Consider the following 27,524-nt stretch of genomic DNA (forward strand, 5'->3'; position numbering starts at 1 on the left):
CAGCATGAAAATTGAGGAGTTGAGCCAGTATTGAAAGAATGTATGGCCTGGCAGGTCTATGGGTAAAATACACTGCAAATTAAGAAAAATGCATTTTTCAGTGTTTTCTGTTTTTACAAATGTAATTGAAATGGATGTAAACTGCAATGTGTGTTCATGAAATTGGCATGATTGCGAAAAGATGCACTGCTGTAGGTAAGCCATGGTGAGAGGGGATGTGGCAGGGCTAGCTGGCTCACACGTTCAGCTCTGAATGGGCACACAATATAATGTATCATTAAATCATTTGAGGACAGGACACATTTATTTCATACAAATATTTATAAAATAATATTTCTACACTCTACACTTTTTGCCATTAGTTGGCATCACATCAATGGTGAAGATGTATCGCCTAAAATGGCTTCTTATCATTCACATCAGTGGTCAATGAAGGAATTTACATGATGTTCTGTCTTCAAATGATTGGATTCATTGCTGACATAATGACCAACTGAAGAGAGGCTCAGGTGCCATGCAATTGGCTGTAAGTGTCAAATATACTCAAACGAAAAACTGGTGAGAGCAAACAAGCAACACGGTCAAATCTCAAAATAAATAATAGACTGCGAGATAAAACATATAGCACATTATTCATTCAGTTCTCATCATGCAGATTACATTCTCAAATAAACCGTACGACTGAGGCAAACTGTTTTCCCAATATGATTCCATAGTAACTTAGAAATGTGGTCCAAGTGTCAAGTGGAGAAAATCTTCACACTTGTCATTTTCAGAAAAACTCTGGGAGAAAACACAGCCAGCAGTCGATTAAGGGCTTAATACAAATATAAAGCTTTGCAAAGACTATGTTTATGTGATTCTTCAAAAAGTGTCTTGTAAGTGTGGTTATAATAATCTATGAGTACATTTTGAACTGAAATCTTTCCTGCTCTAGTGAATATTAGCAAAGAATTGACGACACTTGAATATGTCTTTCACCAGGGCATATTCCTGGGCAAGGCCAACATGTCTCAATGTTCTTTAAATGAAATAGGACAAAATACAGTGCCCAAGGAAATGAATACATGTATGCCGTTTTTTTATTAAGTGCTCTATAAAACGGTATCCAGTTGTTTCCCTCCCTTACCTTTTCGCCCCCAGTCGTTTCACTTCAAATTGTAATTGTTTCGCACACTGGGACTTTTGGTTGGGGAATGAGAAAGTACCCAGGAAGGTTAAAGTGACAATATCAAGTGTAGTAGATTGCCTTCTCAGGGTTGTCAAATCTATAAGTAAGTCAATTACTAGAGTGTGGCACTGAGTAGTTTAACAGTAAGTATGTAATTTATTGATGGGTCATCAAGAGTATGATCATGGGTAAGTCACTTGTCTATCTAATTGATAGGTGATCTAGCGTGTGATTTTAGGCAACTCACTTGATGATTGATGGCCGGGGGGGGGGGGGGGGGGGTCATCTAAAGTAAGGTCCTGCAAACCGCCTTTAGTCTATTTTCAGAATTGAGGACCATGTTCACGATTTCACAGTCAAGGACAATTGTGGAAAAGTAATCTACTTTAACTGTCAACCAGCTTGGGGCTTCGCTATATGACCATAATTAGTCAGTGTAATTATTCTGCAGTTTTGTGTAGCTGGGCAATTTATGAGGTAATCTCTGTCTATTAATTAACAGGCAAGTGTGAAAACAACACCTTTTCATGATTTGAGTGCTTTATGTAAGATATTTTCTGCGTGCCAGCATATCTAATAAGTGACCTGGGAAGGTTTTGATTTGATAATGAGGAGATCCTGGTCAGATGCAAGGCAGACGAGTGATTTTCACATGGTGACACTCCAAATGACAATTCAATAAGAAAGATAAGAAAGACAAGTGACTCGCCCTAGATCACAATGCATCAACATGCCTACAAAGGGAGACGAAAGGAAGGAGCTGTCAATATCATAGGGCTAATAGTGACAATGATTATGAGGACTTTTGATACCGGTAACTGGTTTCCAGGTGACTCAGCGGTCAAACTCCAGATGATCAATTAATCATTTATGACCAATCAATCAAGTTCCTACTGTCTGACGTCCAATCAATAAGATTGACAAGTGATGCAAGGTAAGCATCATTCTGCATAAAAGGTCACCAACTATTGACCAATCAATAAGATAGATACATGATGGTGATGCAATGTTACATTCCAAACTACGGCCAATAGATAAGTGAGTTGCCCGAGGTCTTAATCACTCAACAGCCAAGACTTGCTGAAAGTCACAGCACACAGCAGTAAGATAGAAAAGTGACTTGCCCAATGTCTCAAGATCTAAATGCCACCCTTAGACGGCTAATCTGTCAACATATGAATGCTTATGACTAATGTGAGGCTAAAATAACTCGGGGGGGAAAACAAGTCCCAGGTAGTGAAAAGACCAAACCAGGGGGTGAAATGACAACAATTTGGAACGAAACGACTGCGGGTGAAAAGGTCAGGGAGAGAAACGACCGCAATTCCCATAAAACTGATAATGCAACTAAGATAATTATTTTTCCTCCAGAAATATTTCAGTTCAACACAATAAAAAGAAATCAATATTGCAGAAAACAGTCATGCACAAATATATATTGCTCATTCTTAAAAGAGGAGTAGTGGCAGGTATTGCCAGAATGGCACTAATGATACCTACATGTAATACAAGGTTCATGTGTTGAGGGCACTATAGACAATCTGTAGAAACTGTGCACAAACAGCTTATAGCATAAAGACATTATTCTTTATTCTATCAACAAATGGATAGTTTCCTAACAGAAAAATCAGTTCATCCGCTTTTTGTATGTTGAGTACATTAACTGATGCATCTAAGTATTATACCCTTTATACAGGATCACTGCATGGACAATGCATCAGCGTTCAGATGGCAATAAATCCTGCTACTCCTATTTTAACTGAGAAATATGATTCCTGCCATCAAGTTTACAGGCCCCTTAGAACCAATTCCAACAATTCAAGGCCTCCCAAGATGGTAAGCCTAATAATGCTAATCCAAGCATTACAATGGGGTATCAGCACTTGGGCAATGGGCAGATTAGATCAAACGATGGACAGAGCCCGTTATGACTAACACTGGTCAAACTAAAAAGTTTTAAACTCTCAATTTTGAATTTTAAAAAGCTATTTGTTAGAAAAATACATTTATAGGCAAACTGTCCAATGTCCAAAAGCATCACAGCAAAATGTTGTACCCTTTTCTTCTTTCATGTCTTTCATGCTTATCTGACGATTATAAGAGAAAATCTTGATTATTTGTACCGCTCCCAAAAGGTGTTTTAGAGCTGTGCAAATGGTTTTATCTTCAAGAGGCCGTATACCTAATGGCTACTTCTACTTTAACTGACAAAGAAGATATGGCCTTATAAAACGTTAATGCTAAATGCATGTACAGAGTGTATAAAAAGCACTACTAGTAAAAATCTTCGAAGATATCATTTATATCAAAAATTGAAATGAAAGGATGAAAGACACACACTATGACTTCCTATAGTGAGATTTTTAATTTTAGATTTGACCTCCTGGTGGCCAAGCCGAAAATAAGATCAGACCCAAATTTTGCCCTCCTAATGGACAGACAACAGATGACGGGTGATGGCAAATGCTCATTGAGCTAAAAAGCAAAATGTATGAGTTTTTATACACTCTGCAAGACTACCTAAAACAGAAAAGAAAAGACAATCACTTTTCATCAGCAATGGACGAGGGAGGAGTTGACAAAATGCTGCTTGGTGTATGATAAACTTTGACAGGTCCTGAGTAAAACTGATTGCCTCTCGCTCAAGCTATTCGAAGTCTCATTTCAATAAGCTATTAAAATACTGATGCTGTCAACCCCTATCAACATGTTAACCTGTCTTATCATGCTGCTTGCCAACAAAAACTTCCAAGTGTTTTCTTTACGAATGTCTAAACTTGAGTTACTCATACATCAAGGGTTTTCTTGAGAACTCATGATAATATGTAGGGTCGACTTGAACAACACCACCTCTTAGATCTTGGAAACACCAGCCAATTTGAAACACAATATGTAACTCGCTCTCCAAAAATCTTTAGGTGCCGTTATTAAATTTACATGAAATGCAATGGCCAAGGGCCATTATGCTCACCGTATAGATATTGGGTGATTAGGAATTCATCCTGGTGAAGAAACATGCTACATGTATAGTATATAGGTTACCCAAAAGCTGGTATGACATGTGATAAATCGTTGCTTGGAATAACTACCATAAAAATGTCATCGAAAACAAGTCACTAATAAGCGAGATATTGTACTTTTTACCTTTTTAAGTTTTGGGCTCCTGGTGGCCAAGTCGAGAATCAGATCGGATCGAAATTTAGTGTCTGAGGTAACATGACGTAGGGAGCCATGTGTACCAAATTTCAACTTCATAGCTTTAGTGTGCCATAGTTACACTCAAATGGCCAATGTGACTTTGAAAATTAGGTCAAATCGAAAACGCCAATGATATGTGATGTATCCTTGCTAGGAAAAAACACCGTTAAAAATTTCATTGAAAACGAGTCACTCATAGTCATCAGAGAGATATCACACTTTATAGGTTTCCACTTCTGGCCCCCTGGTGGTCAAGTAAAGAATCAGTAAGGAAATTCGGTGAGAGATGTTACATGACATAGGGAGTCATGTGTACTAAATTTCCAGTTAATAGCTTTAGCGGTTAAGAAACGTGCCATAGTTACACTCAAACGACCAATTTACGCCATTTGACCTGCGACCTGGAAAATTAAAGTGATACTATGATGGATTTACAACTTTGCGGAAATACATCCGTTTTTAATTGTTGATCACAAATGTAAAGCTCAAATTTTCCAATTTTTGATTAGATTTATTATAAAATCACTGAATGTAAACCACCGCGACCGCGAAAATGTTCATGTTGTGACGTCATCAACGAAAACCGCATCAAACAAGCCGTCCTGGCAGGATTAAACCATCAATTTCTAGAAAATGTGCATTTCGATTCGAAAACCTTACCGATTTATGAGAAAGTGACGTAGTCATTTGTCAAAAACAGCTAAAACATTATATGGTGAAATTTGACACGAGTTAACCGTTAAGTCAAATCAAAAACCCATAGGATGTGTGCTGTATCTTTGCTTGGAGTGTCAACCATAAAAATATCATCAAAAACAAGTCTCTAATAAGCGAGATATTGCACTTTTTACCTTTTGTAGTTTTGGCCCCCTGGTTGCCAAGTCAAGAATCAGATCAGACCGAAATTTGGTGTCAGCTGTTATATGACAAAGGAAATCATGTGTCACACGCCATTTGACCTCTACGACCTTGAAAATTAGGTCAAATCAAAAACCTGTATGATATGTGATTTATCCTTGCTGGGAAAACCTACCATAAAAGCTTTATCGAAAACGAGTCGAAAAAGAGATATCACTTTTAGGTTCCCACTTCTGGCCCCCTGGTGGCCAAGTCGAGAATCAGATCAGAATGAAATTCATTGTCAGAGGTCACCTTAGTTGGGGGGTGTGTGCCCTGTGTAAAAGTTTCAATATCATAGCTCAAGCGGTTGAAAAATGTGCCACTGTTTTTGAAACAGGATGCAGACGACAGAGGACGAAGGACGATGGACGACAGACACAGCGGTGTTGTATAGACTCTCCTACGGTGAGCCAAAAAGTGGGAGATCATACATTATTCCAAAATTCACATCAAATACAGATTCAGTTGTTCAAGTCACACAGAACCCATTAAAGTGAGGCAACTACATTTTTAACTTTTCACATGAAGCTAAAATGGAGGTAATTGGCAAATACCAAAAGTGTATGTACTGGCTAAGAGAACTTCTTACTTCAAAAATACAACTGCCTCGTTTCGTTGCAGAAAGATACAGAGGACAACAAAACAACATAAACAGGAACAATCAGAGTTCATGTTAACAAGGCGTCAACCACCAACAAAAAGCACCCAAATAGACATAAAAGCAGATGTGAACCAAGGTCCACAAGTCTGATATGATATAGGAGTGGGAGATCGCTGAGAGAACTTCATAAGTAGCTGCTGTACTGTAGTTGCTCAAATCAAGGTGTAATTATATAGCATTGAATGCGAATGGGTCAAATATATTCCCGAGAAAGGCTGAAGCCGAGCAAGCAGTCAGGAAAATTTGAAATGAACATGGGACCTTCTCCTGAATAAACCCACTGTCTCATCAGCTTTAAGCAGAACACAAGAGGTGTTCTAATGACAGACAATCTTAACAATTATTACGATTGGCAGAAGTGTCACTATGGTAAAAGAAGCAAAGCATATATTTCCTGTATTTGGCTGTTCCTGGAACCTCAATTTGTTGGCATGACGAATATTTTGTGATTTTCTGTAAGTTACATAATGATTGTGAAAAGTGAGGGGCATATGAGCAACCTGAAGATGTTCAGTGACACCAGTGAAATTCTCTCAGAAGCACCAGTGACCGGCACACAGCAAAGTCTGTGTTACAAGTCTGGGTGCATGCAGGTTTGGCATAGACCAAGGAAATACCAAATGCACAGAACTCATCAACATCGCATTTCACGAAGCAAATGTGCTGGTAATATCTTTTTAGAAAAAGCTGAAACAACTTTAATGCTGGTTAAAGATCTGTATCTGAATGAAAAGTTTGATCATGAAATAAAGCCAACAGAGTCGTTCAGCATCTCAAGAATGCTTCGGGCTTGAATACATTGGGAGAACAAAACATTCCAGTTCATTTTCACAGTACATTGATAAAAAACTGCCAGATATTCCAGATACACCACAATTCCAATGTATAAAGATTACAAATTATAGTTTTAGATCGGTGTTAATGACAAAACACTCAATCTTTTTACAATAATGCTTTAGAAATAATATACCTATGATCAGGTATAGTTTAATCCACACTTGCTGAGATTCATTAGTCTGTAGGATATCATACCCATCATAATAATACTTGGTAAGACTGAGGTCCACTTTGGATCTGTGCCCTAGCTACAAAGATTTGGGTTAAGATAGTGTGATGGCAATGAATTGGGATGTTGATGAGTTTTAAAGAAACAGACTGATCACCAAACGCACTGAAGACAATGTTATCGGTGGAGCTGGAGTCATGCAAACACCATCTGCATGGAGGCTGACAGTCCCGGAACAAAACAACAGAACAGACTAAAATGTGAAATACAACAGAAACGCTACTGCAAGAGATAATTGAACATACTTGACAGGCCCATTATGTTGCTTACATCACAAGTCAAGGACTGATCAATAAAAGAGGGCACCACATGCCACAATCCTCCCTCCCCACACACACACAATTTAGGACAGTGATGAACTAGAATTGTAAAAGCATGACTGCAGGTGATAAATTGAATGTTGTTTGGAAGACAAGGCTGCTAAAAAGGTTACTAAATGATAGGAACACATTTTTATAGCATTTTTAAGTTGCACAATGCCAAGGCGATGGTCGTCAATTGTCAATGTACATCAGCTTGTCTCTGATCAAAAGACCATTACATGGACTGTGGCCCTAGTATAATTGCAAGGGGAATACAGAAACCCTATAATAGACCCCAAACCACAACATAATTTTACACCATAGATTGTTGCAGGACACTTAGGTACCAGTATCCCAGAAAGTTGTGACTTTCATCTATATATTAATACTAGAACTCATTAAAATCTCTTTATGTATACCACCTCATTAACCGCTTGATGGTATCTCCTATTTTTTCAGATGTACATGTAGATTTTACCTGTGAAGCCATTCAGATATGTCTCCAATCCATTTTTTCAGTGAAAAATGTGCTTTTCATGTGTTTCTTCATATGAATAGCTGGCCATACTCACATGCTAAAGTGGCCAGACTAAAGGGCAGTGTTGCCATCTAAACCTGTCACGCTCGTAACCTGTCCTGAGGTCTTTACATTACACAACAAAAAAAGGTCCATTCGTAAAGTAAAAGTACATGACTTTCATGTTCATTTCATCTGTCATGTCTGTCCATTCATGATTTGATAGGAAGCCTTAGATAAAGTGTTATGGCTCACAGCACAGGGAAGAAAGCCCAGTGTCAATTTAGACCAGCAAAGAATCGTCAGCAGCCCCTGGCCCCGGCCCTTGGTTCGCCATAGCAGTATTTGCAGAATATTTTTAGACTACAGTATGTAGACCACCTCTTTCTTCTTCAGCATCTGCCACTGATAACATATATTACATTATGTGGGCACACCACTCATTTTACAAAATATACAGTATGTGCCCCCACCCCTCATTTTACAAAATTTGTGGAGTCACAATGAATTTGAGCAATACAGTATATTTTTACAATATGACACACTGACTGGTAAGTGTGTACACCCCATAGCTCTTCAGAGCTCCCAGCGGTTTTTTTGTGCCAATCTTATGATAATATATGATACTTCAGAGTTACATGTAGCTTCATAATGGACACTGTCAATCCAACTGAACAGAACAAAACTGATTCATGAACAGCATAATGTTTAAAGCCTGAAAACAATAAACATGCTTGCATACCAAATTAGCTAGAATACGGCGTGTGGTGGAGTCACTTAGTGCCAAAACGAAGCAGAATTTCTACTAGATCAAACAATGGATTAGAAATTTGTGAAGTAAACGTATAGTTACAAAATGAAGATATAAAGAAAGATTTCTAAAAATTAGATGACTGGCATCTTGGCATATGTCGGGGAATTAGGATTTACAAATTCCAAAATTAATCATACATATTGGCTCCAATGAAATATCAATAAAAAGTTCCTTCAGTTAAATAAGACCCTCAAATTACCAAATTCATCCCTTCCCTGATCTAACTCTGGAGAACATAGGACATGGTATAGTGATTATTGGAAAGATTTAACTCTTTTAAGCCGCAGACCGAGTGAACCCGGTTTCCCCTTCAGCCCTGTGACGCACAACAGGTTCCCTCGCAGAAACCATTCTCTTACAACAATAACGATCTATGGCCGACAATCTTTTCGAAATCGATCGAGGTGCCATCTGATATCATCTGAGAACTGTAATCATTCATTTTGAGCATGATAAATGGCAAAGCGAGCGTGTACAGTAGACATTAAGCCAAAATGGCGGGAGCACCTGTCCACCAAATTTCAGAACAATTTAGAAACAAAGCTGTATATGAGTTCTAATCATTGCTCAGGCTTTGTCTCATGATCGCTAACTCTCAAAATGAGATAAACTTCTGAAATTTAATTAATTCGTTGAACATATGTTTTCCGCCAATTATTTCTGTTTCGGACAAGGAGGCTAAAATTCAATTTTTCTTTGGAATGGCAACTTTTTGATACTTTATATATCTTGGATTGTTCTGCAGTAAATGAAAGAAGAACCAAGCGCTTCAAGATGATGTATGATGTAACTAGTTCAGAGCAATATTACTTGTTAAATATTTTGGTTGAAAATTGCTTTTTTTCAGTTTTTTCGCGTGTTGCACGCGACCACAACACAAATCATGCCACTGCATCAAAGAGTTAAGACCCCAAGAAGTACTTGACACATTTTTTCTTCTCGAGAGAGGATACTTAAAAGAATATAAAGATCATTAGAACACCAGAATAGATAACAGGACAGTGGACACAATACAATGTAGCTAGTGCCTCACTGGGTAAATTCCAGACACCTTTAAAATTCATAAGCAAGTCATCTCAAAAATTATAATCCAGAAAGGCATATTGAAATCTGTAGCAATTCAGGCTTTTAATCATATCATGCCAATTCCCTCCAGAAAACAGAAGAAAGTGGTGATGTAATCAAAACAAAGCAAGTGTTCGGTCATCCTGTATCAACATAAATCCATAGTCTCCTTGATGCATTGCACAGAATGGTGGAGAATCTTTTTATTGTCAATTCATATTCCAGGATGGCATATCATGCAACAGTGAGGAAAGCATCTCATTCGAACTCAATACAGTCATTCTCTTTATTTGTAACAACCTATAGGCCATTAACCAAATTTGTTTTAGAGGTTCAAGTTCTCTCCTTCACTCAGCAAGTCAAAATAGAGTCCAGTTTCATGGCCATGCAACCAGATATACCATACTCCCCCTTTAGATTTTAGGCAAATCGAATAAAAAACAAACTCATCCAAATTCTTGTAAATCTTGCAAACCTCATCGACATAGCCAGTGTTGAACTTCTTCAGAGATAGCCAGCACCATCTACCTTATCATTAGTATCCATATGAAACAAGCACCACGGCTACAGGTAGAAGACATCAGCGCAAACGACGCGCAGCCAACACTCGCAGCGTCTGACAACCTCACACAGACAGTTGAGATACACTGTATAGATATTGGATAGGTGGCGCCACAAATCTGAAGAAGTTGATTTGGATGCCAGTACACCAAGAGAATGAAATTGTATAAAATGAAAAAGGACTGATCCACCTCCACCGTTGGTATCCTCCATTGAAGCGGTACTTTGCGCTTTCTGAATTTTTCGGGTACCTTGTGACTTAGTGCGCCTCAGTTCAGGTGGATGCTGCTTCTTAGTAGTTTGTTTGTTGGTGGTGGGACTAATACAAACACCGTTGATCTGCGGCCAGAAGTAAAGGTGAGACAAGCAAAGAAAGACATTAGTGATTAGAAAAAGAGGCAAAATTTAACGTTTAAAATGAAATGTGTGGACATCCTTTGGCCTGTGAGGAACATGTAGTCAGACACATTGAGTGGTAATTTTACATCACTGCATTCATTTTCAACAAATCAAAGTTTTGTCAGTGCTTTTTTACGGTAGGATAACTGAATTCTCAATCAATAATCGATATGACTCATTTGATGAAGCAATGGGAATAAACCTGCGATTCCCTAACTTGATAAAGTCCTTGATATTTTGTTTGCTTTAGATTTCAATTCGCCATGAACATGACAAATAAAGCGAGATAATGACTGGAACTCATTTAAAACATAGCTGGCAAATATCTATTTATTGTAAACATATTCCTTACAGGCCAACATAGTAATTGTAGCTACTGGAATAAAGAAAAAATGAAGTCATATATGAATAAAGTGTGTGGTAAAATAAACTTTACTCCGTCATGCAGAGAGTAACGTTTACCATGATTAGTTTTATGATTAGTTCCAAGCTGTTAGGGAAGAAACAAGAAAATAACATGTTAGTCTCCCTCAATATGCACTGCAAAGCAATGGGTTAGTGCACTTCAGCAACATATGCAAAGATACGGGCAAGTAAGTCACAATCATCAACACTTCTTCACAGAAACACCAGTTGGCAGGTGGTAAAGAGGTCACTTTCATGTCCTATTCAGGGCATGAGCAGGCAAAGGACCCCTGATGTTGAGTGAATGATAACATCAATGGCCTGATGATACTACAGGATTCAAGCAGGTCACAACAGATGTCCCTATGTGGCCGTCTGCAGAGAAATAGAGAAATACAACCCTTTTGCTACCAACCATCATGGTCACAAAGATACCAGAAGGACCTAACCAAACCACCATATTTTAGCTTTATACTCTTTGCAAGCCACAGTGTAAGCATCCTCAAAATCCAGGGTCAGTCGTATCCTCTTCCCCTCGCACATGTTACTGACCCTGGAAAAAACTGATGGTTATTCACGGGACGAGGCAGACAAATCTACTCCGCCCAATCAAAACGGCTCTTACATCTTTCCTAGAAACTCAGTCATTATTGAAAACAATCACCGTATCTAAATCGCACTCTAATTGGCTGAAATGTCAAATGTATGGGACGCACGTGTGAAATTCCTTGTTCTTACACGATCCAATACACGATCTTGTAAGGAACAATCATCCTCCCCCAGCCCATGATCGAAAAAAAACCTTGTGCGTTAAAAAGCCAGTGTGTTAATTCAGGGCATAAGCTCTGTCGATAGTGTCCAGTGTTGACCAGAGGTTCAGGATGCACTGTAAGAGCATGAAACGTAAATACTGTTCAATGATGGCAGCACAGTGACTTTATGCATATAAGGTGAAAAGTAAAAAAAAATCAATGTACCGCTCCGTGGTTCTGTGTTGTAGGGGTGTCACTTTATGAACCATTCTGTGGGTCAAGGATAGCAAAAGGGTCAAGAACTTCAGTAATCATGTTAGAGAGTACTTTGAAGAAGAGATGTTTAGGATTAGATATAACAGCAGTATATACATTTACAAATATGTCCTTCTTGAAGTCAAAGAGATGATGATTATGGTCTTGACAAAAGCAACCCACAAACATGCAGTTGTTGACGCTGCCTTGTAGTCATAATCTCATGTTTGCAGTGGTCATCGTCAGTAGTCTGTGATAAAATTATGAATTGGTCCAGGGACCATGTGCTCACCTCGGGTAATGTAATGCAAGTCATTTGCAGTGGATATGGGGAGAACAGTTTCTGGCTAGTTTCACCAGTTTTGATTCCATTGAATATATTATTCTTCTCGGCTCAATGGCACAAAAGAAAATTACCTGTACCATGTAAGTATAGCACTTTGGTTATAAAGTTGACTGAATTTCATGGTTATTGAGGAGTGTACATGTCACATGAAAATTGGTTGACATCTGTTGAACAGTTTAGGAGTAATAGGACTTCGTTGGATTTTCAAGATGGCTGCCATATTTGTCATGGGATTTGATTGAAAATTAGGGATATTGATAAGAGTACATAGATACATAATCACATGAAGTTTGGTTGCAATCCGATAATCAGTTTCGGAAAAATAGGACTTTGTTTAATTTTCAAGATTGCCGCCTGGCGGCCATATTGGTTTGATGGATTAGACCGAAAATCAGGGGTGTTGTAGAGAGTACAGAGACATACAATCACATGAAATTTTGTTGCAATCAGCCCTTCTTTAATTTTCAAGATAGCCACATGGCAGCCATATTTGAAGTCCGAGCGGGAAAAAATTTTGACGTAGAATAGAGGGTCCCTAGATATATGTCGTCACATGTTTAGAACCTTCTAGCTCAAATAGAAACGAAACGTGCAACCTATCGGTGATTTAGTGAACTGTGACCTCTGTGACCTTGAAAAGTACGTCAAATCGAAAACCAGTATAATATGTCATTTAACCTTTAAGAAAAGTGCCATAATAAAGCCCAAAGACCAATACACCATTGACCTCTGTGACCTTGATTAGAAGGTCAAATCAATACCGGTATGAAATGTTATGTAACCTTGCTTGGAGTACCTACCATAAAAATATTATTGAAAACAAGTCACTAATCAGCAAGATATTGCACTTTTTCAGTTTTGCCCGCTGGTGGCCAAGGCAAGAATCACATTGGCCCAAAATTCGATGTCAGATATCATCTGACATAGTCATGTGTACCAAATTTCAAGTTCATAGCTTTAGCGGTGCCACAGTTACACTCAAATGGCCAATTTACACCATTTGACATCTGAGAAGAATCTACCATAAAATTTTTTTCCCAAACCAGTCACTTCAAAAAGAGATATCAACTTAGTGATCATGTCCAAGTCCTGGTGGCCAAGTCAAGTCAGAGTTGACTGATATTCAGTGTCGGATGTTACCTGACCTAGGGGGTCCTGTGTCCAAAATTTCAAGTTCATAGTCCTACCGTTTAGGAAACAGCCACTGTTTTTGAAACAGGAAACAGATGATGCCAGACACTGCAGTATTGTACAGATTGTCCTACAGTGAGCCAGAACGTCATCCCTACTACCCTGCGAGAAATATCAAATCAAGCAATAACCTGTTTGACCCACTTTATGGTTTTTATTGCTTTATGGCTCTTCCCAATTGGTGCAAGTCACAGCATCAACAAGAGGCCCAAGGGCCTGGCGCTCAGCTGGATGACCTAATAACATAGGACTGAGGGTGTAAAGTAGTAAATATTGGCTTTATACTACTGTTTGAAGGTCAAGAGAACACGTTATACCACTAAAATTTCCAATGCAGAGTTGCCAGCTGGATGAAATATGACTGACTAATCATCCATGGTATGTAAATGTTACAGGAGGCAACGGAAAATATCCCTAGTTCAGTATGTTGTATCGGTAGCTTTACAGACAAGAAGTGTCAGAGAGGATGTGACTTCTCCATGGACAACTTTAGTATGTCCAGGCTGGGTTGTACAGCACAACCAAGGATACAAAATGCTGTCTGTAATCGAGAGGTATCCTGATAACAGAGGTCAAAATAAATAGAAATGGCCAGTTTGGGACTAACACCACTGTCTTTTTTTGGTGGTTCGATTGCAAACCATCTGTGCTTGGTTATTCGTTTTTACTCCTATATAGTCCCATGTATGCATCTGCGTGAACAAATTAGTTCTCATGTTTATAATGTCCAAAAAGACAATGCTATTCTGCCTAGATCCCTCAGATTAATCTCAGCTTGATTCACCCACTTGAATTTACTAATAGCCGCTATAAGCAGCTGAATAAATGATTTATTCAATACCCATTTTGTTCCATACATCGCCGATGTATAGCGTAGTAATCTTATATTGAGTCAGTTGTCTGCTTGTGGAGGTCAAACTGTCAATACGCGATGTGAATGTACACATTTCAGCTTGCCGGCGCAATTAAATGCTACACTTTTTCACAGCAGCATCGCATTAACAGTGATATTCGCCTTTCACCCTGATTTGGTGGATAAGCAACTTGATTTTTGCAGATTTTCAACATTTAGTTGCCAAAAAATCCGCGCCGTCTAATAATTTCTGAAAGAAGTCCCTAAAGACCTTATGACTACCCACTGAAAGGAACTAGTGATATTATCGCCTACCTGACTTCTTTTTAGCAGAAAATTGGTTACCGTGTTGCAAAATCAGTCTTCCATCTTTAGACTGGTCACAGTGGGTATGCTGAAATATAGCCTGGTTCCTTGTCCAATTCCATGTGCAGAATACAACTGCGCAACTATAAGTCATAGCCCAGGCTTTTGAATCGTCAAAAATTCAGTTAAATGTGCCTGTAGCGCCAACTGGCGGTAAAAACTAAACTAATTCCATTACAAGTAAAAATGAAAAATTATCAAAAAATATATCTGGCCAGATGTGAAAACAATATTTCATGTGTGGACCGAGGTATAAAGGAATGAAGTTTAAACTTCCCAATTACCTCATTCGCTTAATGTAGGTCAGATCGCGCTGATTTTTGGTTTCTGAGTTCATCTTGGGTTACGCCTAATTTAGCAGCGTCAAAGAAGTGCCTAGGCCTTGCAGTTACAAAATGCCCAAAAGTGACACGGATGGAAGGACAGACACCATCCCTTAGTAATATTACCAGCTTCGCTGACTTTGTCAGCTGAGCTAAAAATCACTTGTTTGCAGAGCACAAAAGAGAGGATTGAAGTGTATTGTATGCTGAAATAACAAGCATTAACATTGCCAGCAATATTTCAACTCATAATCCTCAAGATATGAATCAAACACCAATGTCTTGTAACCACAACTAGAACAAGAGGACGCTACACCATACCTCCAATTTTCAAAGGGTAAATTTTCTTCCAAAGAGGGCAAATCTGCATAAAAGTCATAATTGAACATTGAATTACGTAAATGACATATCTTTCTTTCCTTAATATCAAACCTTTATGTCATCATCCCGAGAAAACAATATCCAATTCAGTGCAACATGTAAGTATGTTGTTAATTATGTTGTACTAAATGAGATTTTGATTGGAATAGACCATTTTTGAAATTTTAATCATGGCATTACCACATAACCATTATGCTTGCTTATCATGATGTGTGTGCTGGCCAAATGATTGTGGAGAGTTTGAGACGGTGTGCCATAATCTATACTGACATTGGTGAGTGATATTGTTAATAGCCATGTGCAATCTGATGGCCACTCTATCAGTGAAAGGCAGACTTGGATGCAATTACATGCTACAAACTGTAAATCAAAAGATAAAATTATTAACGCAACCTGTAAATCCAAAGGAAAATCTGAAACGTCGTGGGGACTGAGGTGAGGTGCCTAAAGCTGGCGAACTGGCCTTCAAGAATCGTGGCGATTTTGGAGAGATCGGGAAAAGGCCTGTAGGTGATTTAACAGACAGGCGATCCTTAATAGAGGAATCTGACTTCATCCTCATTTTCACCTCTGAAATACATCAAAACAAATTGCATCATTAGGTTTGACTGCGAGTGTTCATGTCAAGTATGAAGGTGCTTTGGAATGTAAGAAAATGAAGTGCTTGACGGAATAAGCGAGGAAAATAAAATGATGATACTGAATAAAATATTGGTGAGAACAAAATGGAAGAGAGGAAGACGATGATGAGATACATCTGGGGCTGGATGAAGATGCTGAACAAGTGCTGGCAGGAGGAAGGAATAAAACGAAAGATGAACAGATCACAGCTAAAGCTTTAGCTAGTAACAGCTAAAAACTGGAAATTTTTCTGCTCCCATTCAATATGCAACAATATGACAGGGAAAAGCCACAATTTAAAAAGTGGGCAAATATTGTGACAAGCATTACATATTTCTTCTTCATCGTAGGATAATCTGACTTTGACTATCTAACTGTGGTTGTCAAAGAATTAGCTACGTTTAGTTAGGTCAATGCTTTCGAGGACTCGGGATCAGTTTTTCCTTGGCCAGAGAAGCAGTTATTCTGCTTATCTGCAGCACGAGAACGGTGAAGTATAAGACCACATTTGAAGGACAGCACATCGACGGGCAGCAGAAAACACATGCACACTGTTATAACTGAACAGAAGAGAAAACACCAATGCACTAAAATGCATCATATAAACTGTTAAATGAATGCACATCACTGTATCATATTCATATCCACTTCTCCAAGGGACGAAAACAGAATGATAGGTTTATACTCTGATCTCCGATAGAAGAATTGCCCATGGGACTCGCGCATGCTGCATCAGTTCTTGACCAACCATAAAGATAGTAAACATTATGAACATTACTGATGACCACCATCAAAAACATATTGCCTGCCTCATTAACTGTTTTTAAATGGTACTCTTTTTAACAAATCATTGTAGGTTTTCCAAACATAACATGAAATCTGTAACTGTTGCATCAACGGCAAAGCAGGCCAAGGGATCCAAAGATGCAAATGTGGAGCCTTTTTTTGTGATGACGTATTTTTGCAGGGATTATTGCATCATAAACACCATGTCTTAGGTTATGATATCAAATTTCTTTCAACTGTGAGAAATTAGTTTTACCCAGATTGTTTGGACATGCATTCCCACATGGTCAAGAACCAGTCCTAGTACAGGAATTCATGTTTCAATTACGCAACACTGATTCAGACAATTCCTGAGAATTGTCAAAACAGAAATGCTGATTGAAATTCCATGTGACATTCATCATCAAACATATGTTTTGATTCAAAATCTTTGTAATCGAAGCTTATAGAATACATCAGCAAACTTAAACCTGAAGGGAATCTTTTCACATCTGTGCAAATGACATGTCCCAAAGAACAATTTTTCAATCGGGGCTCAGATGGGCACTTTTCATCATTACATACCAGCAGACGTCTTTCTGGTGCCAATCTGCATCTTCATCACAGGAGGTTTCTCACCCACAGTTTCACACCTCAAGTCAATCACATCAACTGTCAATGACTGTGACACTTTACGTGATGAAAAATCCTCATCCTCATATCTCCCACTATTTGATAGTGAAATACGGTTCTCACTTTTCCGCCGGGTAAGGTTGCGGATCTTGGTACTAATGTTTCGAACGAAACTTGTCCTGCGCTCCTCCTGGTGGTCTCGCAGTCTGATACCCTCCTCATCTGTTATATCATCATCACTGAGGTGCTCCGGGGTGCCTGTACTGGTGGGGGTACACGACTTGGTAATTTCTACTGTGTTCAAATGATTGGTTCCGAATGCCTGCAACTGAGCCTCTTGGAGGCTGGAATGAAGGTCTAAACGATCTTCATTTGATTTGACACGCCTTGCTGGTTGTTTTTTAAATTCCTCTGGATGGTGTAGATGGTGATCAGAGCAACTTTTCAAGCCTTCAAGTCTAGGGGGTGGGGGGCGTGCAGGTTTCTTTACACCCAATTCATATGAAGACTGAGTCTGAACCAACTGTCTACGTTTCTCATTCAACCCCTCCTCAAAGGAAAATTTTGTATCTGATTTTGGGTATGTTTGTAAGAGTTCTTTTGATTCCAGGTGATTTTTGTCCTCGGTTATGCATTCAAGGCGGTGGGAAGATTTCTGTCTTCTTGGAGGAGCAACAGGTTGACAAGGTGGAGAAAGACACTGAAACACAACACCAAATACTAAAACTAAAAATAACTTGAATGAAACAGAAATAAACAAACGAAGCAAACAGTAATGAAGGACAAAGCCTGCCATCATTATTACCAGTATAGTTGTTTACTTTTATCACTTTCTGGTTTAATTCACATTTTTACTCCCAAAACGTTAATATTACAGTGGCAGAGAGCGGCTTAGCACTGCTGGCACAATCACAATGTTCAGAGGACAAAATCTGATAATTCTGTTACAATCTTTTTTTATTTCTTGTTATACAGTTCCAATCAGCTGCACGTAATAACAGGTGATTCACCATAAACGTTTTTTTTAGATTAAATTGTTTGCAAAGGAAAATCAAAGTTTTTAGATAAGAATGATTTCATGTGACATTCTTTTATCTATTTTGTCACTCAGTCATTTAAGTTGTTCAAATATATTATAACTGGATGGAAGGAAATGCTGAAAGAGATATATTTGGATTGTACTTAGTACATTGAAGTTGTTTAAACAAATTGTATGAAAGCAGATGCTCAAAGAAACTAATTGGTTTTCACTTGGTATTAAATCCTTCAAAACAAATTATAACTTGGTCGTTAAAAGTCGTTTGAATATATTATAACTGTATGGAAGCAAATGCTCAAAGAGACACATTTGGATTGTACTTGGTAAGAGGTCAAGACAAAAACAATAGAAACCTCCCAGGCAGACCCTCATTCGAAATAAGTAAAATGAGGACAAGTCTTTAAGCCAAAGAAACTAAAAGAACGCATGCAATGAAATAAACTTAAAGGGAAGATGTGAGTTCTATGATAAATGATACTGGAGCAAATGATTGATATTTCTCCATTACCAACTGCAGGAGTTCATTAATAGGATATTACGGATTGTATGCATTCCCAGTGAGGTGAATGAAACAAAGCAATACATGCTATGATGCAAATACAATTACAAGCGCATTATAATCATCTGGGGCACATCCTCAAACAATCATGGTTTAGACAGATTTGAGAAAAATATAAGAATCAAAAAGAAGTTGATGTTACATATATATCAAGAGCTATCACTATTTTGCAAACTGAGCATAAAAAACCAATCAACAATACTGTTGCAAAACACAATGGGATCATATATTATCAAACACTTCGTTTTGCATATCAGTATTGTAAATTTCATACTTTCATCTGCCAGGTTGTCAGGTGATCAGTTACTGAAATAGCCTCTTGTGACCTGTGCGACACAATTTTTTGGTGAAAAAAACCTGGTCCCGATTGTTGAATACAAGTTTTGTCACTAACGCTGGAGTTAAATCTAATTGACCTCACTGAATGAGATAACTTCCACGTTAATTCGTGGCAAAACCTGTTTTGAACAAAACCAGGCCCAGGCAAATGAAATAACAGTGCTCTATCTACTCTAAAGGAAGACTAATAATATCAAAAGGTTATTGAAAACAACGATTGAGGCAGAAACAGTAAAAAATGCGTCCCATCTTCTAGAAAAGGAAAACAGGAGATCTTTGAGAAAATTCAATGTGTTTTGTCTGGTAAGACATGCACATCTACCAATGCAGTTCCAATCAGTCTCGTTTGAAATATGGCAAAGTAGTACTTATTATTATATAAATATTGTATTAAATGATTGATTTGATTCGAGGGAAGCGGAGGGCAACCGACCTGATCACTTGTTGGCGATTTGTTTTCCTCTGTTGAGCTCTGTCCTACACACTCTGGAGCTTTTTTACTTTTTGGTGATCGTGGCACCCTCTGGTAAGGGTCGAGAGAACCTGAAACAATATAAACAGTTACATGTATGAGACAAATCAAATGATAAGAGGTCCAAAAGAAACATGACACTCATAAGAATATTTTTTCGTAGCATGAACTTCTTCAGGAACCATCATCATCATCATATGTGTTGACTACAGTAACCCTTGCAGGTTTTTTGTGGCAGTTCATTCAACCTTAATGCTAATTACCTGTTACTTTCATCGATGAAGTGATTCATGATCTTGCAAATAGTGTGGCATTCATTCAAGCAATATGCCAGTATTCTGAATCTTACTCAATAATAATGTTCTTCCAACAACAACTTTTGAACTTAATTTTACTTTTTGATATACATATGTCAAGCGGAGCCAGACGTTTCCTACACTCTACAGGCAGGGTCATTGAAATAAATGAATAGCATTCCTAGAGACAGCAGTCCCACTGTCAACTTAGTGTCTCTAGCATGTCTAGGACAATTCGGTCAGATGTAACTACCAGTAGTTTATAGCGATCAGTTAAGGTCGAAGGAGTTAGTCGTTTGGTCCGTGCACATAGAAGTGCCAGTCAACAACACCCTATTGTCCACCCGTGCAGGGTCAATTAGTTACCATTGCATAGACACCAGATTTAATGATTTACAACTTTCTGTCCCGTCAGATATACAGTATGTACAGATCCATAGTTTTAAGCCCAAAGGGGAAATCGAACCCAGAAATCGAACACATGTAGGACCTGCCACTTCTTTGGCAGACAAAATAACCTTTTGGTCCATCCCGACGAACAACGATGGCCAGATTCCCAACAGTTTTATAATAATGTTGATTCATGCCTCAAAAGACTACCACAGGTGGAAGACCGTTTCTCTCAAAGATCTGAAATATTTGCAAATCCCTACTACAATCTATGGCTCTTGTATAGCAGCAAAGCATGGTCACAGTATAAGACCTCCACTTTATAATCACAAGTTCTTTACACGTGCCGCAGAGTGAGTGACTCACCATAAAGATCAGGAGTTCCCATGTTCAGTAGACAAGTCTTTTGGATAATGTCTACTATTGCTAGACCACTTTCATTACCAAATGCTAATCTGAAAGAAAGAACAGAATATAACTATCATGATGCGTTTACCTATATTTGCGAGTGTGGTTGCTTAGCATCTTTTCTCCAATGTGCGGGTACTCGTTTGCTGAAGGATTAAACTGGCATACAGTATTGCAGATAGCGATTGACTTGTTTACTAGACAGCTGTGATTAGACTTTGAAATAAAGCAAACCTCGAAATAGGGTAGTATAGACCATCTAAGACAAAAGACAAAAGGAAATGGTCCACATCATCCCCCAGGAATTAGGTAATGGACTCTGATCCAAAAGTAACCACTGCCATGAGTACTGAAGAAATGAGGCGGTTTGCAACTTACAGTCCATACGATGAGTTCACAGAAATGCTTGTGATGCTTGACGCTGGTTCGCCATCAACATATGTCAATAAGCACACGATCTCAGGCTGGTAACCGGAGGACCACTTCCGACAACCTTGCTTTACTTTTATACTGGTTAAGTTTTCAGACTGCAAATTAAGGAAAACATGATGATAAATTACGAGCACATCAAATTTAAAAGCATGACAGTGATGGCATGGGCAATGACAGAAATGGTCTCCGAATGATTACGAGTGCTGTTATTTGGAATCATCAATATTTTTTTGAGGACTATAAATAAATGCAGCGGTCGACAAAAGCTGGAACAACAGATTTCGTATCCAGTTACACATACAATTGAGCGAGTTAAAGAGGTTGAATAGCGCCTCCAGAAGCAAGCAACAGCGCCACCCGTAGCAGAAATAAGAACTTCTTAGTGACGTCATGGTTTCCATATACGGCATCTCATTTGCATATTTTTACAACCTTATTTACTACGAGTTATAAATATGCCAGCAGCACGTGGATCATGCCGGGCGGCGCTGTCAGGTGTTTCCACTATGGGTTACATAATCGGCTACAAAGAGGCCAGTAAATGAAGTTAGCAATGATAGCGAAAGAATGTTAGTGTATGTTACACAGTCAATAGCGATAGTAGTGAGTTGGAGAGAGGAGAAAATGGAAAATGGAGAGAATAGTAGTATGGATTTCGAGTCGCCGGTAGATTCTGGGCCGGTGGAGAGCGAGGCCCCTGATCCGAACAGTACAGAAGAAATGGAGCAGCATATTATCCAAGACTTGTTTGACAATCATATTCCTTCCTTCTCTGTCTCCAACAATTAAAAGTTGCTGCAGTCAACCTGATGCGTTTATCGACGAGACGAGGCATTTTTCAAGCATTCGAATGGTACCTTACAGATCCGCAAGGGACGCGTTACCGAAAATGTTGCAAAAATCAATAACGTGATCGTAAATATTGTCATGTTTTTGAAGATGAGAGTATGTAAATGATACGCAAACGGTAAACCAATGAAAGGCCAGTATCTATTGAACCTTACAAGTGATTTGGGGGCCTTGAAACTCCTTATATTTATCAATGAAACCTTATTCCCGCCTAAGGTTTTGACCGGGCTGTGCAAAACTCCCCTCTTTTTTTCCCGGGCACTTCCCTTTAAGTTCTTATTCATGCAAATGCATTGAGTACAAAATCTGTACATTTGTTCCATATTCGCTGACCAAGTCCTCAAAGAAGTATTGAGCAGATACTGCTTCAGCTTATTGATGCAGCTATCAAAAAAAATAACAACTTTCTTCAACGAAGTTGCTATTTCATTAAAATATACCTTTCTTTGCAATATGGGGATTGGGCCCACATAAGACGTCCAAATCATGGTAAAAATACTCCACTCATTAATAACTTGAAAATGTTGAAATTGCTGCGATAGTTAAGTTTGATACAGTGCAAAACAAAGTTGTCACATACATTGTAACCGACAAAATTCATTCTTGTCTGGTCTCTACCAATCAATCAACTCGTTTGTGACCGCAGGGTTAAGGCAGTGTATAGAACCCCTTGCCCACACCCGGTATAGACCAGGCAGCCCAACTTGGCGGAGGAAAACTTTTTTATGAAAATTAGCTTGCATTACCCAATTAATCTTCATTGAATCAAGTGCAGTGCTAACATCTTGTTTTGACAGGTGTCACCAACCAAAAACTTTTCGGGACTGTAGTGAATGATAGAACTTGCAGATACGGTACGGTACATGTAGCAAAGGAGTAAAACTAATACAACAACACTACAGCAAATACACTGAATTTGAGGCATCATAACAACCTCTGTAGATCAAGCACCTGCTGAAATGTTTTTTTTGTTTGACCTACCCGGCTATCTGATGCTGTACTTGAATAAGATCCAACACTGCTACTATGCTGCGGAACCAACCCTGTATTTGGCTTGGGAAACTCGGGAATGTCTGGTGAATCCAGGTCATCAAACACTTCATACACAAGAGATATTTCTAAAAACTGAAAACAAAAGAAAAAAAACATCAACGGAATGTATTAATGAAAAGACCAGGGGCCATTGTGCTCACTGTATTGATATTTGGTGGTTAAGAATTCATGATGGTTAAGAAACATGCTACATGTATAGTATATAGGTCAAATTAAAGTCGGTATGACATTTGATGTATCTTTGCTTGGAGTACCAAACATAAAATATTATTGAAAACGAGTTACTGATAAACGAGATATTGTACTTTTTACCTTTTCAGTTTTGGCTCCCTGGTGGCCAAGTCGAGAATCATATTGGACAAAAATTTCGTTTCAGAGGTAATCTGAGCGAAAGGGTCATGTGCACAATGTTTCCAGTTGTAAGCTTTAGCAGTTAAGAAACGTGGCTTTGCTACACTCAAACGGCCAATTTATGCCAATTGACCTCTGTGACCTTGAAAATTGGGTCAAATCAAAAACTCGTAAGATATGTGATGTATCCTTGCTCAGAGTACCTACCAAAAAATATCATCGAAAACAAGTCACTAATAAGTGAGATATTGCACTTTTGTCCCTTTTTTAGTTTTGGCCCCCTGGTGGCCAAGTTGCAAATCAGATCAGAATAAAATTCGGTGTCCGAGGCAGAGTTCATTCACCTACCAAGATATTTTTTCAAGTATATTTCAGGGGTATATGGGTATGTTTTTCAACGGTTTTCAAGGGTAAATCTCACCTGAAATTACTATAATGCACTTGGGGGGGGGGGGGATAATTTTGAGTGTTGAGAAGTCCAGCGGGTAGGTTGTCCAGTCTCATGCAAAAAGAAACTCCGAAAGGTTACCAGGACAGGTCCAGATGTCATGCAGGGACAAAATCATCACTAGAGACAATGATGCTTGAGGGATTGAATTTATTCATAGCAATCAGTGTGAAAGACAGTCATGATATGAAGGGAGGGAAGTACCATGGTAAGGAGTGGTTTGAAGGTTTCCACATTCTGTCTCCCAGGGCCTTTCAGGGGAAATATCCACAGGAGCTATTAGTCACTTCCGTGGGGTACTTCACAGGAGCAACCTAAAAACCACTCCAGAGGGGTATTTTGCGGGCGTGATGACCCCCCACGGGAGTGATTTTGTAAAGAATGTTTCAGTAATAGTTTCTTGTCAAACACGCACTCACGTTGGTCTTTGTAGTTTTTTATATCATGTGTTGTGTTGTGTGATTGTCATCAGTCATCAACCACCGGCCTCAAGTGTAGTGTGTGTCGTCTACATATCGGAACCACCAAATAGGGGGGTGGGGAGCTGTTTTGAGTGCTCGCTGTCCAAATCCTCTAAATACAGGTTACAGATAATTGGGGACACTGGTGACCCCATGGCAGCACCATGTATTTGTCTGTAGTAGATCCCATCACATACATAGAAGGTTGTTTCTAGGCACAGTTTTAGCAGGCGAGTGATCTGGTTGGGATTAAGATCATTTCTATCTGATAAACTGCGGTCATCATCCATCTCCGGAGAATGATCTCAAGTGCTTTGTCCACAGGTACGGACGTGAACAGGGCGGTCACATCATAGAAGTGCAGTTCTTCACCCTTGTCTATGGTGAGTCAGGGCCTGTCAGGAGAAATATCCACTGGAGCTATCAGTCACTCTTGTGGGGTACTTTACGGGAGGTATCTAAAAACCACTCCAGAGTGATGACTCCCAGAGGATGACCCCACAGGAGTGATTTTATAAAGAATGTTTCAGTAATAGATTCTTGTCACACACGCACTCATTTTGGTCTTTGTAGTTTTCTTCAACATTAATTGAATTATTATCGCATAATGATTACCATTAAAAATTCCGAATGTCGTGTGATTGTTAACCTTTTTTTATAAGGTCTCCCTCAAGTCGAACCACTCTCACCACTCACTCTGGAACCACTCTTACCACTCACTCTGGTCTTATTATATTGTGTCACTGATATGATCAATGTATCAGGTTATGGGCAGGGAGTTTAAAAATCTTTCTTTAACTAGGTTAAAACCATCGGCCCAAAGATTTTGCCTACAGCAGCAGCTGTGTGGAAAATTGTCTGCTCCCAATTGGAAAGCTTTTTGACAATGAGATTTCACCATTTCTAGAAAAACAACTGTCATCTGTTTCTGATAATGTGAGACAACACCAACACAGCAGGTTGCACTCATCAACGGGAAGAGCCATGCTTTGCTATTTTTAGACATAACTAACCTGCCTCACAGGGCTATAAATAGCCACCCAACAATGCAACTATGTAGCAAGAAAAGATCGTGGATAGACCATGGGGTCTGGAATAGTTACCAAATATTCCTGATATCTAAGTAAATATCTTCTTAGTGTGAAGGAATTATTTCTCCCACTATATTTCAGTGGTAAGAGTATTCTGTCTGGGACACAAACAAATAAAAATGATATAAAATAAGCTGCAGATTTTAGAAATATGAGCTGCATATCAAAACGATCTCTAGGTAGATGAAATGTTGAAGTCGGGGAAAAAATCGTCTGCCGCATGCTTTGGCAAATTTCTAGTTCAAGTGATCAGATTTTGAAACTAGAGGCCTGGCGGCCTGAATAGCTATGCTGGCGGAATTTAATAGCAAGGAATGAGATGAATGACAAGAAAATGTAGCAAGTAGTATATGTGAGTACCAGAATGTAGGTTTATGGTAGATAGGGAGATGTTGACAGACTTGACGGAATCAAGCTTAGACAAATGGGGCTAAATTCATGAAGGGCGATCAGCTTAAAACAGCGTTTAACTACTGAATAGACAGATTCAGGTCCTTCATGTAAATCTTCACAGAATATGAATAGGCCCCACCACTAATCAGGGAGAAGTTACACACGTCTAATGAATTCGGCATACAAGCCAACTGATCATTATCTTTAGTTTGATACCAAACACGACTACTTTAGCTATAACAGTCTTAAAAGTAGGTCAGTGCAAATCTCTCATTCATTATGTGAGGAATAACATCCTGACATATCAGGTCATTTACTCGATACATACGTACTTCCTCATGCGCAAGAAGGAGTTATGTTGTAGGCCCTGTTTGCAAGATGATGGGAGAACAGTGACTATGATCATGTCCATGGATAAGGGATCGGCGAAATTCGAGTACATTACACGCGCTGTGTATTTTGGACAGCTTCCATTTCACCGCGAATCAGTCATGCATCTCGACTCATCTATCTCATTGTAAACTTATGTAAGGCTAAGAACAGATCGTCCCCAACCTTGAGTAGGTTTTGGTTGCCAAGTTTCTTAATTCTTATGTCGCTGATAAACCTTTACGCAGGAGAAATCATGCATTTAATTGGTAAAAATCGCGATCTTTTGGTGTATCCCCATTTCGCCTACACCCATTTCGCCTACACCCATTTCGCCTATTACCCATTTCGCCTACCCCCATTTCGCCTACCCCCATTTCGCCTACACCCATTTCGCCTACTCACCATTTCGCCTACACCCACTTCGCCTATTCACCATTTCGCCTACACACCATTTCGCCTACTCACCATTTCGCCTACTCACCATTTCGCCTACTCACCATTTCGCCTACTAAAAAGGAAAAGAGTGGTGTGCGCTGGACATTTGAACAATTTTACGAATTGTTGAGCTTGGTTTTTTTCCTTTATATTATGGTATATTTCCCAGTTAAACTTTACCATACTTTATCATTCCAACCCGGCCTCTTGAGACAAGACCACCATTGATTTTTTAAGCCTTTTTGCAGTTAAATTGTCACAGTTCGACCGCCTCGCAATGCTTCGGGTTGTGAATCTGAAATTTGGATATGACATTCCAGACAGTCAGGCGAGTAAATGGTGAAATTTTATTAAAACTGGTGGTTGTCCACGAATTTTTTTCTTCAAATTGGACAAATTTGAGAGACCATGATATTTCCACTGTTTTCAGCCAAATCTCAAAACACGCCCCTTATTGTCAAATTACCAAATATCAAAATTTATTTTTTCATCAAAAAATTTATTTTTATCTGTAGACTTGCCATACCAAATATCTTTCCAATACCTCTCCAAATAAGCACTTGACAGTTGAAAACACACTCGCGTCTAATT

At 38.9% G+C, this 27,524-nt stretch overlaps 1 protein-coding gene across 8 annotated transcripts in view; it reads right to left on the minus strand.

Annotated features, from left to right (window-relative positions):
- LOC135487457 (syntaxin-binding protein 5-like) overlaps positions 1 to 27,524 on the minus strand; it is a 368,020-nt gene that overhangs the window by 88,944 nt on the left and 251,552 nt on the right. For 5 of the 8 annotated variants that reach the window (XM_064771115.1, XM_064771118.1, XM_064771116.1 and 2 more), the window contains exons 15-19: positions 23,311 to 23,454; positions 21,427 to 21,575; positions 21,007 to 21,095; positions 19,916 to 20,025; positions 17,498 to 18,245 (exon numbers count right to left, since the gene is read on the minus strand). In XM_064771115.1, coding sequence (XP_064627185.1) covers positions 17,498 to 18,245; positions 19,916 to 20,025; positions 21,007 to 21,095; positions 21,427 to 21,575; positions 23,311 to 23,454 — 1,240 coding nt within the window. Of the gene's footprint in view, positions 1 to 10,446; positions 10,595 to 11,116; positions 11,145 to 17,497; positions 18,246 to 19,915; positions 20,026 to 21,006; positions 21,096 to 21,426; positions 21,576 to 23,310; positions 23,455 to 27,524 lie in introns of all 8 variants that reach the window. The other 3 variants (XM_064771121.1, XM_064771120.1, XM_064771122.1) reach the window with 3 other exon arrangements.

This window comes from Lineus longissimus, chromosome 5 (assembly GCF_910592395.1).
Source record: "Lineus longissimus chromosome 5, tnLinLong1.2, whole genome shotgun sequence".
NCBI lineage: Eukaryota > Metazoa > Nemertea > Pilidiophora > Heteronemertea > Lineidae > Lineus > Lineus longissimus.